Source organism: Aquarana catesbeiana, linkage group LG06 (genome assembly GCF_042186555.1).
Source record: "Aquarana catesbeiana isolate 2022-GZ linkage group LG06, ASM4218655v1, whole genome shotgun sequence".
NCBI lineage: Eukaryota > Metazoa > Chordata > Amphibia > Anura > Ranidae > Aquarana > Aquarana catesbeiana.
Genome location: NC_133329.1, coordinates 232,922,870 through 232,938,143, shown reverse-complemented (window position 1 = coordinate 232,938,143; position 15,274 = coordinate 232,922,870). Strand labels below are relative to the sequence as shown.

Sequence of the window (15,274 nt, the reverse complement as noted above, 5' to 3'; positions counted from 1 at the left end):
CAAGATCCTGAGCATAAACATCAGTAATTTATTATGTCCGTGTGCACAAGGCCTAATTGTATTTTTCTAGTTGACACTTTATTGCTTTACTTCTTTACTTTGAATCAATACTGAATAAGTCAAATTGGGGAAAATGGCATGGTTACAGCAGAAACTCTTCTAGAATCTCTCTAGTTACTGGACTGATTTTTTTTTTTTTTTCCAGATTAATACAGGACTGTGGTTGGGGGTGCAGGGTAATTGAAAGTGTTTGTCCCCCAAACTAGTATCTCCAACCAAAAACTCCTTTTTTGAAAAAGTGGGGAAAGAAAAGGACATCAATCAAGTTTTACTGCTTTCCATGACTGTTACGGAGATCACCTTTCATTACTTGTCCTGGTGACAATGTCGTCAAGATAAGTAAGGGGAAAACTCCAACACGGACACATCAATACATTTTTACAGAGATGGGGAAGGCTAGAACCTATGTCGGCTTTCTTTGCTCTTGTTACATTCCCATTTTAGATTTTGTCCCTCACTTTAAAAAAAAAAAAAAAAGTCAGCCGCTACAAATACTTTAGCAGCTGACTTTTTTAATATTAGGACACTTACCTGTCCAGGGATCCCGCGATGTCAGCACCCCATGCGATTTTGCGATTGGCTCACGGGAGCTGATGCTGCCATTTGTGGTAAGGGAAACTTTTGGCTTCACGGCCGGTTCCCTACTGCAGATGCATGAAGCACGCTGTGCTTTCTTACTGGCGTGGTGGAGAAAGGAGGTGGGGGGGCTGAACTTCCGGGGGACCTTGCAGCTAGGTCTCCCAGACGTGGGGTCAGGTACCTATCAAAAACCGGTACCTGTTCACCTCCCCCCGGAAGGTTCCAAGTGTAGTACCGGAGGGCGGGAGGAAGCAAACAAGCGGAGCTTTCACTTTTGAGTGGCACTCTGCTTTAAATGCATATTTAAAGGGAAGTCCGGCCTGAGCTCGTTTGGCTTGGCTTCTCCTCTGGGTCACAGGAGTGCAACTTGTTTTCCACTCCTGTGACCCGTTTTTTCAGCAGAGATCGGTCTGAAGTCCGCTCTCTGCTGACGTCACAGGAATCATCACAACAAAGTCTGGATGCACCAGGTGCCTGGACTGATGCCGTCTCAGCCTCTCAGTGAGCCTCTGGGAGCCTGAGACGGCTGCTCAACGCTCTAGTGAACGTGAAGGAGCAGAGAGGAGAGCTGCTGATTGACGGTCAGCAGCTCTCTGCTCAGGGATTTGTGAGAACCAAGCCATCGGCGGTGTTCGATCGCTCGGTTCTCAGTGCAGAAGCACCAGAGGACAGATGCTGCACCTACCTAGGTAAGTATAAATGGGTGGGGGAACCCCATACTTCTCTTTTTTTTTTTAAAAGGTTTGGCTGGCATTAACACTTTTCATGATATAGCAGAGCTAAATGATTGTGCTTAGCTTTAGAAAAGTGTGAGTGGTTTTATGGTAGGCAACAGGAAGCAGTTATTAATCTCTTAGCCTAGGTTCATACTGGTACGATGTGGCGAACCACATGTCATTTGGACAGGAATCGCACCGCAATCCTGTTCAAATAACATGCGATTCTTTGCAGTGCAATTTGAGCCCATTCATTTTTTTATGGCTCAAACTGACCCGCACACAAAAGGTGCATGCAGCTTTTTTGCCGCACTGAAATCGTGTGATCTGATTATGCCAATTGCACTGCGTTTTGCAAACAGTCTTTGGGGTGCCATTAACTTAACATTGACACCTGTAGCGGTTTGCATGAACAGTGCGATTGTGATGCGGGAAACGCACAGGAATCCGTGTGAACCTAGGTGCGCATACACACAACGGTTGTAACATTGTAACTTTTTTAGCAGCTCACCAGGTGAGGAAGCAGTAGGGGACTGATGTGTGAGACGTGTGTTGTCATCATTTGGCCACCATCTTCCTTCTGGAAGTACACGTTGGTCCTGGCTAATGCCTAAACATAAAGACTCCAACCTCCTGAGGGAAAAACTAGATTGACATGTTTTCAAGAGTAGATCTGTGTTCTCTGTGAAAGGCAATAAATAACCTGCACATGTAACATTTACACATAACTGCTTCTGCTTGCTGACCACCACAGCTTTACCAAACTTGTGATTTGCAGAAAAAGCTGATGTCAGTCAGCATTATGCTGGAGTACTTGTGGTTTTTGTGGTTTTCGGTGAATGATCTATCATAATTTTACATTTGGAATGTAATTCTTTTGAAAAATGTAGTTTTACTTTTGTAATAATGCCCACTATTTTAATGACTATATATTGCAGTGTCAGTTTAATACACAATACTTTATACTGATTATTTTATGACTTCTGTGTCATTAGTGAACAGTTAACAGATGCTGCAAATGCAAAAGGACATTCATATGGCCAGTATACATGTGCACTATTATGTGAGTAAAAGCAGCCTGTATGTAAGTACACTTCCCTTACAGCTATTACTGTTTTATCTATCAGAGGATTGCAGTCACTATCTGGAATTTTGACTGTCACTAATTCTAGAGATGGTAGGGGTAAAAAACGTTTTCTACTAAGACAAACCATGCAGTCTGAAGATCATAGTATGAAAATGTGCCATTGACTGCCAGGAAGAGAACGGTAACCCTAAACCCAGGTGATTAGTGAGCATGAATCCTAGTACACTGAGCAGTAAAAAGTGCCATAGCATAAAAAATATGGATTTGCCTCAAGTGAATGTTTGTTTTCTGCTGGCTACAAAATGTTACCCATATAGTTGAAATCGGCTAAAATGCTTTAATCTTTTTGGATGTTTTGTATTAATAACTTCAGTGTAAACAAAAAAAAGTTTTATTATTTTTATTTTTTTTTTATGTTAAGTTGCTTTAGAATTTAAAATCTGACCTAAATAATGTCTCCCTTTCTAAACCTGAGAGCTGCTGAGATGCAGCTTAAAATATGTCTATGCCCATCCTGCTTTTGAGATCGTTAGGTTTCAGTGGAAGCCATGCTGTGTATATGCTTGTCCACACCATTGCATCATCATAACTGATTTTGTAAATCATAGGAAGACAAATTTGTGCATGACTGTGGAGAGCTATCTGTAGCCATTAATAATAAGTTATGCCATAGCATGGGTGGTTGTTTTTCTGATATTGTAACGGTTACATTAGGTGAGCAGTTTAGGTGCAAAGAGCACTTATGAAGAGGTTTTTGTTCTTTTTTAGGCTATGGATCATTTGGAGTCATTTATTGCGGAGTGTGACAGGAGAACTGAACTTGCGAAGAAACGACTTGCTGAAACACAGGAAGAAATAAGTGCAGAAGTTGCTGTAAAGGTATTTAGATTAGCCACTCTGGTGTGCAGAGCATATTTATTCTTGTGATAGCGTGGCAGTGGAGATCCAATTTATTGTGAATGATGTTGGCAGCATTAATAAAATGCCAGTTAAGGTGCTAGTTTCATTGGCTACCAAGCCACGACACGGGACAAAAATGCAGCCAATGAATTCTTAAATCAGAACTTTAGTCAGAAAATGAAGTCCTGCTAGATCACTTCAGGCTGGCCACTTTTTGCAGTTATAGCTATGTAAAACATTTAAAATAAGTGTCTATACTGTTTAAAATCCAGTAATACTCTGTCTCACCCTGCTCTCCATCTTTAGGCACTGCCAGATTTGTAGAGGCTGATCTGCTGACAGCCTTAAAGCAGAATTAAACCCTATTTACAGCCACAGAAGCTACTTTTGTTTGATCTGTAGCTACCATGGTTGTGCACATGTGATCCATTCTGACACCAGCCATTTGATGGTTTCACAGTTTGGCTGAGAACACAAGCAAATGTGACAGCAATCCTGACATTTCTGAATTGTAACTGTTTTTTAGAACTGTTAAATCAGTGGGTTTAGTTCTGCTTTTATGATTTACTGCTGTTCAGGGTATCTGGGCTTCAGCAAAATGGTAGTCTCCAACATAAGAAAATGGAGCAATACTGAAGGAAATGTATAGTGCACTCAAATTTTGGTAGCATAATTGTGTAATGCATGTTCCTTACTAAAGAACGTGTTTTTTTTTTTTTTTTTTTTTTTTTTTTTTGTTTTTGTTTTTTTGTTTTTTATCAAGTTTGTTATGGGTAAAGTTCCGCTTTAAAGTCTGAACTGTCTACACACCTGTTCATGTTAGCGACTCCCTAATTAGTGTACACAAGCTAAGGATAAGTGCTGGAGCACGTTACACATTACGCCCTAAATACAGATGTAACGTGTAAACTGCTACAAAAGGGGGACCTTGGCATTTAAATAGTTTGGGATAAGCTAGTTTCCTATCTCTTCACAGCTTAAAAAGTCAAAAAGTTTGTTTTAGAAAGAGGTTTCAGATACAGTAAAAAAAAATTTACTACTTGGTCTTTCACTTCCCTGCAAGTCCTCGGCATGACCTGGCACACATAGAAGTAGATCACAGATCTGATTAAATAGACTGTCCTGTGATTCCTGAAGCTGGCCTTGCTAAATTACTCTTATGGGATTGTCTGTTCTGGAATGTTTTCTGGAGTTTCTTTGGGAATCACTCAGTACTTTAGCTTTTATAGTCCTCTGTTCAGCTGAACCAATGAGTGCAAGTTGCCATTTGTGGGGGGGGAAAGCCCCTGCTAACTTCTGAAGCTCCATCAGATTGCATCTGATCTGCCTTTTGCGTACAGTATGTATTAAGGTAAGGGTGGTAGACCAGGTAGAGGGCTGCTCACATTTGTGAGATGAAGTGATCTTATACATTTTGTATTGCTGGCCCTTAATATGGTCTCGCAGCATTTGGGATGGTAAGGGGTGCAAATTTTATATAAGCTTACTTTTTGCTGTAGAGCAAGTTCCACTTAAACTAAAATATCTCCACTTATTGTCCCTTGACTGCTGCTGCATGTAATTGAACTTGCAATTGTGAATCCAGCAATTTACTGTGAGCACCAAACTTAGTCAAATCTTTAATACAGTTCTCATAGCAAGTTTCTTGCTCTACACCTCAGCCATTTATTTGTCATGTATTCTTTTCACAAACTACAAGGCATTCTGTGAATAGAGGAGTTGGAGAGCATCACATTCGATTTGCAGACGAGCCCGCCCATACCCCCCCCATATTGTCCATTAATAGAATGCGTTGTATGCTGTAAAAAGACTATGAATGGTTAAGGTGGAGAGCAAGTGACAGGTATAAGTGGAGCACAGAGCTTTATAAACCAAAGACCCCTTTCACAATGGGGCGCTTTGCAGGCGCTACAGCGCTAAAAATAGCGCCTGCAAAGCACCCTGAAAGAGCTGCTGCTGTGTCTCCAATGTAAAAGCCCGGAGGGATTTCACACTGGAGCGGTGCGCTGGCAGGACAGTAAAAAAAAGTCATGCTAGCAGCATCTTTGGAGCGGTATATACACCGCTCCTGCCCATTGAAATCAATGGTGGCAGCGCGGCTATACCGCTGGCAAAGCACTGCTGCAGCAGTGCTTTGCGGTGGTTTTAACCCTTTCTCGGCCGTTAACAGGGGGGTAAAACCACCCCCGCTAGCGGCCGAATACCGCCGCTAAAACAACGGTAAAGCGGTGCTAAAAATAGTGCTGTTTTACCGCCGACGCCCCAGTGTGAAAGGGGCCTTAGAATGCATTGTTTTCAGCTGCCTCTGCAATAATCCATAGTGTGAACAAACCCCATTTATTGGATAAACAAAAGTTCATAGGTTAATGGATCCATATCTTTAGAGCACCCCGAGGACTCGTGCTTATACACCGAACGACACCAAAATCTATTTCTCTACCCCTCTGCTCACTCCCGTCTCCTCATATATCACTAATTTACTAACAGATATATCAGTCTAGATGTCACACCACTTCCTCAAACTCAATCTATCCAAAACTGAACTTAGAATTTTTCCTCCCCCCAAGTGCCCCTTCCCCCTGATCTCTGTCAAAATCGATGGCACAACTATAAGCCCATCCCCCGCATGCCAAGGTCCTAGGTGTGGTCCTGGACTGTGAACTCTCCTTTTAAGCCCCACATCCAATCGCTGTCCAAATCTTGCCTCCTCAACCTCCGCAACATATCCAAAATACACCTCCTAACCAATGACACAACAAAGCTCTTAATTCACTCCCTCGTCATCTCTCGCCTCAACTACCGCCACTCCCTTCTCATTGGCTTACCTCTACATAGTCTATTAACCTTCAGTCTATCATGATTGCTGCTGCCAGACTCATCCACCTTACCAATCACTTTGTGTCTGCTACTCCTCTCTGTCAATCCCTTCACTGACTACCACTCACCCAATGAATTAAATTCAAAATACTAACAACTACTTGCAAAGCCATTCATAACTTAGCCCCCAGCTATATCACTAGCCTAGTCTCAAAATACCAACCTAATCGCTCTCTTCATTCCTCCCAAGACCTCCTGCTCTCTAGCTCCCTCATCCCCTCCTCCCATGCTCGCCTCCAGGACTTTTCCAGAACCTCTCTAATCCTATCTAAAAAACCCGCAAGCAAAAGCCAGTGGGTAAGGAGGAGGAGGTGGGACTTTATATGAAGCCAATTGTGTGACAGGGATGGAAACGTGCGACCTCTACCCGGCGCAGTTTCATATAAAGTCCCACTTCCCCTCCCCCTTGCTGTTGTTTCTCTCTAATCCTATGTAACTCCTTACCCCAATTTGACTGATTATCTCCTACTCTATTAGCTTTTAGACTATCCCTAAAAACCCTCCTCTTCAGAGCAGCCTATCCTACCCACACCTAACAAACAAATCAGCCTACCCCCCACAGTTATTACCTTTTTTTTGTTTCACTTGACTCTTCCTCCCTAGATCATAAGCTCTAACGAGCAGGCCCTCTGTTTCCTCCTGTATTGTATTGTAACACTACTGTCTGCCCCCATGTTGTTGTAAAGTGCTGCGCAAACTGTTGGCGCTATATAAATCCGGTATAATAATAATAATACTTAGAGCATTTTCACCAAAGTTGCAACACTTTAGAGTCCTTGTGTGACTGGTTTGGGGATCGGTTTGCTTTGTTGTGTAAAAAAGGAGAGTCCTATGACCATTTCCACAGCTGTGTTTGCTGCTGGATGTTACTTTGTAGTTTTTTTTTTTTTCTTGCTTGTAAACTATTTATTTGAATAGAACATCAGGAAGTTCTACATAATTTCAAACCCTTTTTACAGATTTTTTTTTTTTTTTCTTTAACTGTCACCCTTAGGCTGCTTTCACACTGGGGCTTGGGGGTGTCAGTCGTAAAGCGGCGTTTTACTGTAGTTTTAGTGGCGCTATATGCCCGCTAGCGTCTGAAAAAGGGTTAAAACCGCCCGCAAAGCGCTGCTGCAGTGGCGGTTCGGCAGCGCTGCCCATTGATTTTAATGGGCAGGGGCAATTTAGGAGTGGTGTATACACCGCTCCTACAGCGCTGAAAAGATGCTGCTTGCAGGACTTTTTTTACCGTTCTGCAAGCGCACCGATCCAGTGTGAAAGTCCTCAGGCTTTCACACTGGGGTGAGAGGAGAGACGCTTTGCAGGTGCTATGCATGGGCTTTTTTTAGCGCTTTAGAGCCTGTAAAGTGCCTCAGTGTGAAAGCAGCCTAAAGATAGTGTTGCACAAAACTTTTAAGCTCTTGAAAAACATAATGATCCGGTAAAGCAGGAATGCTTTAAAGAATACCATGAATAGTTCTTAGTAATTATATTGCTTCTAGAAAGTGAACAGGAAAAAAGTAAATACAATACAATATTTGGTGTGACTAACAATGCCATCCTTACCCCGAGAAGAAGTGGAGGTATTGGATTTTTCTTTTTTTTTTTTTTTTTTTTTTTTCGCTGGAAGCTTTTATTCCCCTTTTTTGTATCTATTGAAGTTGTAACGGTGGATTCTCAGGTTGGGGTTCTTTTAAAGCTGTTCTCCAGGATCAACAAAACTATCGATCTGACCTGTTACTACCTTCATTCCAACTACAATCTTTTTTTTTTTTTTTTTTTAAATCCAGAAACCAAACATGATAATACAGGGTTGCCTTTGACATCCCCTGTGCTGTTATTTCATTCACATTCACACCCCCCCCCCTCCCCCCCCCCCCCCCCCGCCCCCCCAATTTCTCCTCATCCTACAATGAACTTCACATTCTATTATGCATTGGGATGTTTATTTTGTATGTAGGTGTTACATGGGCAGCACTGTAGGTGGTGTCAGGATTCATTTTGACCTATTGTCAGCACCGCAATATCGACACAGCAGGGGGAGGGAGTTGGGCAGCAAAGAAAGACAATAGTATATGTCTTCCAATACATCAACGCAAAGTAAACAGATGTAAATTGAAAAACATATATAGAAAATTGTTTGCAAAATGACCCTATTTTGTCCCTAATCCATCCTCTGTAAATGCAACCCCATACACCCCCCCCCCCCCCAATATACTCTTTAACAACTGCAAACTTTATAGTTCTCCCTTTCAGCATTTCCATCTCTCCACACTTCTGCACAATTCCATCTACTTATACCTTTACACCCCTTCCACATTTAAAACCCCTTTCATCTCTCAGCCTCTTTAAGTAATGTGTACCTATCACTTAAAATGTATCCAGGAAATGCAGTTCCTGCTGGTGTTTACATTGGTCTGTTGGCTGTGCTAGAGATTTGTTCAAAGCCCCAGGGCACAAAAGAGCAATGCCAATATAAAGCAATATGCCGGACATGTGTGCAGCAGCAGAAAGGTAATAAAACAAACCATATGCAGGCCATTGCAGTATTGGGGCCTGGGCACCCAGGGGGATATTATGCATTGGCCACTATCTTCAATGTTCCCAATAACACATTCTATGTAATACCTCCTCCCAGGTTTTTAAATGGCTTTTCTGTACAGTGCATTGCAGCACCTACTAAACTAATTGAAGCTCCCGCTGTAATGACATGAGGCTTGGTAAAAATCGGAGTACATGACAAAAGTGGACGTGAGTAGAGCGGGGCGTGTATCGAAAGTCAGGCATGTTAGCATCTTGGCACCGCCCACTGTTCCCTTACATGTTAACATGATGTCTGCTTTAGCCCAGATCAGGCTACACAGGGTAGTGAGAGGACTAGTCACTCTGCTAAGGAGAGAGCAGGCACTATCCTCCAGTCCCATGGTCAGGAATTTACTAACCTACAGAATATGAATGATGGCTTTAAAGAAGGATCTTGGCAGAATGAAGCTGAGCTTTTAACTGCTCCCTGGGCATCTTTACCTCACTGAGGTGTGGCATTGTATTTCACTTCCACGTGTCTCTGAAGCCTTATATTCCCACTAGGTCAAGGCTTTGTAAGGCAGATTTTTATAAAGCTGCTAAGGCTGTGGTGAGTGTCTTATTAGCTGGAATTTTACCCTTTCTCTCACTTAGGAATGGGTGGTGTAAGGCCGCCTATTTATACGACCGGCAATGTGAGTCTACATGCAGAAATCCTTGTATACCCCTTGGTCAAATAGCCTGAAGTGGTGTCCCTCCCTGCTGTCAGAATACAATAGCACAGCGGGGGAGAGATCCCTGCATTCGCATTACTTTTGCTGGTTGAACGGACAAAAAACTCCATGTATACTTGGCTTTAATTTCTTGCCAGGATCTCTGGTATGTTCAGCTCTACTTGGAAGCTTTACCATCTTTTGTACACCACCATTTTGCTATGCTTCTCACTGCTCTATTTAAAGCTGAACTCTGGGTAGAAATGTTTTAATATCTATGGTTTTTTTTTGTTACTTCGAACAGATGTGGTGTTGAGTGCTTTAATGGGCATAATGGTCATGAGATATCCATGTTTGTTCTCCACATCTGAAGACCTGATTCACCTGCACCTGTTTTGTTGGACAGGTGGCCGCTATGCCCTCTGCCCTCTCTGCTACTTGTCTGGTAACCTCTCTGCTGTCGTTCTGTTATAGCAAGGGTAGGCAACTTGGGGCCCTCCAGCTGTTGTAGAACTACATTTCCCATGAGGCAATGCAAGGCTGGCAGTTAATATTACTCCCCGAGGCATGATGGGACTTGTAGTTCTGCAACAGCTGGAGGGCTCCAGGTTGCCTACCCCTGTGTTATATCAAGCAATGACGTAATTCCATTGGCTCGCTGTAGGGGCAGACCGACCTTAGACTCATGGTAAATGTAGTGCTGTTTCCCTACATAGTTGTGATGCTGGAATATGAAAAGCCCTCCTGGCACACAGACCTATGCAATTTTCAGAGGGGTGTGATGACGTCAGTGGGATTTGAAAATCCAAAATTACAGGAAAACAAAGCCATTATGATTTTCAATTTGGCAGAATTTTAATAGTCTGGGAAGTGCATCTGCAAATGCAAACTTAGAATGATCCTGGAGTTGGGCATTAACCTCTACATGCCTCCTAGGTGTATCACCGCTTTAAAGACTACACATTCCAACTGTTTTCAGGGTGTTCCAACATCTGCAGCTCTCCCCCTCCCTGTGACAGCAAGCCAAGGATCTTCTCCAAGACCCTGTGCCCCAAGCACTAAGAGCTGTGGATCGAATTTCCTGTGTGGGAAGGGGAGAAAAATTTGATAATCCCTAGGGCTAGTGCAGCTGGCAATTCACATTTGGAGGATTCAACAAAGAAACAGATAAGTAGGACAGCGCTCAATAGCCTGAATAAAAACTGGCTATGGATGAGCCATTAGAAGTGAAGCCAAGCCATGGATAAAACCGTATAGTTTGTCCACAATATAAAAAGAAAAGGTTGAGTAAAAAGCAAACAATACTACTCTAGTGATCCTGGGCATTGATGGGCTATAGTCATTCAGTCCAACAACTGCTTAGTGCTTACTGTTTAGTTCTTTCAGTTGCTGTAGGTGTATGGTGGTGACTGTTTTTACAGCTGTACTACCACGGCACAAGTATAGAGAGAGAGAAAAGTGGCCCACTGAGGATTACATTTCAGAGGGGCAGCAAGGACTGGCACATGTCTGAACATAGTCTTACTGTGCAGGAATAGCAGCCTACTTGCTCTAAATTTGTTGACGGGCAATAAGGAGGTGATATGTAACTAGAAAATGCATTTCCTGGGGAAAATGCGTGGGAATGCTGAATAGCTGAATTGCTAAAACGGCCGCCATCAAAACTGCCCCCATTTATATTGCCATCAAAACTGCCCCATCAGAATTGCCCCCATCAGAATTGCCCCCATCAAAACTGCCCCCATCAAAACTGCCCCCATCAAAACTGCCCCCATCAAAACTGCCCCCATCAAAACTGCCCCCATCAAAACTGCCCCCATCAAAACTGCCCCCATCAAAACTGCCCCCATCAAAACTGCCCCCATCAAAACTGCCCCCATCAAAACTGGCCCCATCAAAACTGGCCCCATCAAAACTGGCCCCATCAAAACTGCCCCCATCATATTGCCACATCATATTCCTCTATTATAAATCGGTACATGGTGTGTCTGTCCCCTCCCCCGGGCTCTGTAATCAGAGCTGAGATGCTCCAGCCACCTCCACCCCCTGTGTATAACAGAAACTTTGGTAACCATGGCAACAAAAGCAACACAGTACACTCTGATTAATGGCTAAAATTTCCTGAAATGACCCCATAACAAAAAAAAACAAAAAGCTTTTTCACAAAAACTACAAGATATCAAACTGAAAAGATATAGCCAGATAGCTGAATATTTTGTGAACATTTTAAAGTTTGTTTGGCATCTGTAGGTGAAAGTATGAAGGAGCTGAAACTTTTGGGAGCGGAAGAAGATTTTAAGGATCTGAAGCATGCTCCCCATTGACTTCAATGTTAAAAAAAAGTGTTAAAAAGCTTAATATTTTAAAAAGTATAAATAGTAGAAAAAAAGTTTGAAAAAGTCCCATCATCAGCTGAAAGAGACGAACATTTTAATAGTTGAATGGTTTTAATAGCTGAAAGTATGCAGAAGTTACGTAGAGCCAAAAAATGTACGGAATAAAGAAATAAAAATAAAATCGAACTAGAAAATGCTTTTCCTGGGGAAAATGCGTGGGAATGCTGAATTGCTAAAACTGCCCCATCATATTGCCATCAAAACTGCCCCCATCATATTGCCATCAAAACTGCCCCCATCATTTTGCCATCAGAACTGCCCCGTCATATTGCCACCATCAAAACTGCCCCATCAGAATTGCCCCATCATATTCCTCTATTATAAATCAGTACATGGTGTGTCTGTCCCCTCCCCCGGGCTCTGTAATCAGAGCTGAGATGCTCCAGCCACCTCCCCCCCCCCCTGTGTATAACAGAAGCTTTGGTAACCATGGCAACAAAACCAACACAGTACACTGTGTTTAATGGCTAAAATTTCCTGAAATGACCACTAAACAGCTTTTTCACAAAAACTGTAAAAGATATCAAACAGATAAAGCCAGATAGCTGAATATTTTGTGAACATTTTAAAGTTTGGTGTCTCTAGGTGAAAGTATGAAGGAGCTGAAACTTTTGGGAGCGGAAGAAGATTTTAAGGATTTCAAGCATGCTCCCATTGACTTCAATGTTAAAAAAAAAAAGTATAATTTAGTAGAAAAAAAGTTGAAAAAGTCCCATCATCAGCTGAAAGAGACAAACATTTTAATAGTTGAATGGTTTTAATAGCCGAAAGTATACAGAAGTTACGCAGAGCCAAAAAACGTACGGAATAAAATTAAAATTAAAAATAAATAAAATCGAATAACAATAGTGGGACTGCTAAAGCAGTCCCACTAAATACAGCTCCACAATTATGTCCATTGCATGTGGTATGATTGTGATACTGCAATTAGCGTAATTTCTGTTTTTACTTGCTGGTAATTTAAAAAAAAAAAAAAAACTTATAGCGGTTGTATTGGTCACTCAACTATTTTGTTTTTGTATTTTTCTTTCCAGGCAGAAAAAGTTCATGAATTGAATGAAGAGATTGGAAAACTGTTAGCCAAAGCTGAACAGCTGGGAGCTGAAGGGAATGTGGAAGACTCCCAAAGAATTCTGTTGGAAATGGAAAGAGTTAAGGCTAGGAAAAGAGAGGCTGAGGTTGGTGATTGTGCTATATAATCCTAACACCCCCCCCACTATAAATGTATACATAGCTTCATAGTTAGCTTGGTTAAAATTTAGATCAGTTTTTGTTAGCTTCTCTTGGCAAACTCCAGAGGTGTTTAAAAAAAAATAAAAAATTCAGGTGCCAATAGTATGCATGTTTCATATTCTTCTTGTTCACACATCCAATGTCTCACCCATACCCACTTACTGTAGCTGCCTTGGAGTTTCTTTTTTTCCCACTGACTGAATCCAAAGTGCTTTCATTAGCTAGCAAGTGTCTTCTGGCTGGTGTTTCCCATTCCATCTACAGCTGTTAAGATCAGACCTTCAGCAAGTTAGATTAATAATGACTCCATGGTATACTTCATAAAATCTGCTACATACAGTATTGGGAATATGTGTTTAAGGTGAAAGCCCAGCAGCCTTTTTGTTTTCATGCCTCTTCTTTTCCTTTTTTTTTTTTTTTTTTTTTTCTTCACACTCATGCATTCTCCTTTCTCCTTCAATAACTCAGCTCACTGTCATAGCTACTTAAAAAGGATCTACTTGAGGTGATTGTAGCAGTATTAGTGCAGTTGTGACAGAGAAAATTGAGTACTGTCTGTATATATACTTTTTTTATTTGCACTAACATATCTTTTTTCAAGACTAGCTTTCGGGGTGAGTCCCCTTCAAGGTCCAAGCAGTACTCAATACTGCTTGGATCTTGAAGGGGACATACCCCGAAAGCTCGTCCTTGAAAATATGTTAGTTCAAATAAAAAAAAAAAGTATCACAGACAGTACTCCATTTTCTCTAAAAAGGATCTAGATAGCAAATTGCACACTTTATCACAGCAATATATGACCGTGTCATAGTTGTCAACCACTGCAGTGCAAGTAACCTATCTTTAGGAAAAGTAACATGCTAAGACATTTTATAGTGCTCTTAACCAGTTTTGGATTTCTATGGATTTCTTTAAGGGTGAGCATCTACATTTACCTCAAACATAGTGCCGTGGTGTATGTGTGTGTGTGTGTATATAAATTAGGGCTGCAACTAACTATTATTTTCATAATCGATTAGTTGGCCGATTGTTTCGATTAATCGGTTAATAACCTTAAAAAAAGTGTGGTGTATAAATTAGTTAGGGCTCTTTCACATGAATGATCCGTTCAGGTCCGCCTGTCAGTTTTTTAGGCGGACCTGAACGGACCCTCCATAGACCTCTAAGCAGCGTCGGAAGTCAGCGGTGACATGTCTGCTGACCTCCGATCCGAAAAAGTGTAACGGAGGAAAAGCCTACTTTTCCATCCGTTATCGGATTGGGTGACGACTGACTCTACGGTCCGTCGTCATCCGATCCCCCATAGGGAAGAGCGGCGCTCTGACAGGTCCGTCGCTGCACAGTGTGCAGCGACGGACCTGTCATCTGCCTGCTCAGCGGGGATCGATGGAGCAATCCCCCGCTGAGTAGAGCGGGCTCCTTACACGCACACGTCCGTGTGAAGGAGCCCTTAATATGTAAAGTTTAAAAAAAAAAGGCAATTTATTCTTAAATATCTCTATGCAGTGGTAAATATAAATAACCAACTATATGGTTGGGGAGTAAAATCTTTAATCCACTCTGAGAATAATGAACAGAAGAGATATATACTGTATGTACTATTAGAGGTTGAATCTGGTAAATATCGTCAGTCAGAGATCAATTTTTTTTTATTAAAAAGAAAATAAGTTAGACTGTTTTGCAGATTTTCAAACAGAACTGTAATATATTATGCTGGCCATACAAAAACAATGTCTTCCTTCAAAAAAAAAAATGTCATTTTAAGAACGTTGGTTCGATTTTCTAATCGTTAGTGGGGTAAAATCAACGTTTGTTCTCAACCACAGTGACTGGAACATTTTAGAAATAGAAAACTTCTTGGTCAAAGGAATTTTCAGACAGTGTATGTGGTTTTCGTTCAGAAATTACATTCGTTTTGAAACAGAATGTTAAAAGCAAGTGAAAATTTCAAACAACATTCTTTCATTCAGTGAATGTACAAAGATTTTTCGTATGAATATTCTCGTCTGAAAATTGATCTGTATGGCCAGCATAAGGCTTGGTATACACCGATGCAGTTTGCTTTTGATCCGTTTCTGCAGTGCGTTTTGATTTTTTGTGATTTTGCTGCGATTTGCATTTTTTTTTTTTTTTTGCCAAATTTGTTGTTGGGTAGATAAAAAAAAAAAAACAAAATTGCTGCAAAAACGCATTACATGTTTTTCTCCA

At 41.5% G+C, this 15,274-nt stretch overlaps 1 protein-coding gene across 1 annotated transcript in view; it reads left to right on the top strand.

Moving 5' to 3' along the window:
• The window catches only part of LUC7L (LUC7 like), a 78,323-nt gene that overhangs the window by 26,050 nt on the left and 36,999 nt on the right, over positions 1 to 15,274 (top strand). Inside the window, exons 4-5 of the mRNA XM_073633052.1 lie at positions 3,211 to 3,321; positions 12,868 to 13,011. Of these exons, the coding sequence (XP_073489153.1) occupies positions 3,211 to 3,321; positions 12,868 to 13,011 (255 nt within the window). The remainder of the gene's footprint in view (positions 1 to 3,210; positions 3,322 to 12,867; positions 13,012 to 15,274) is intronic.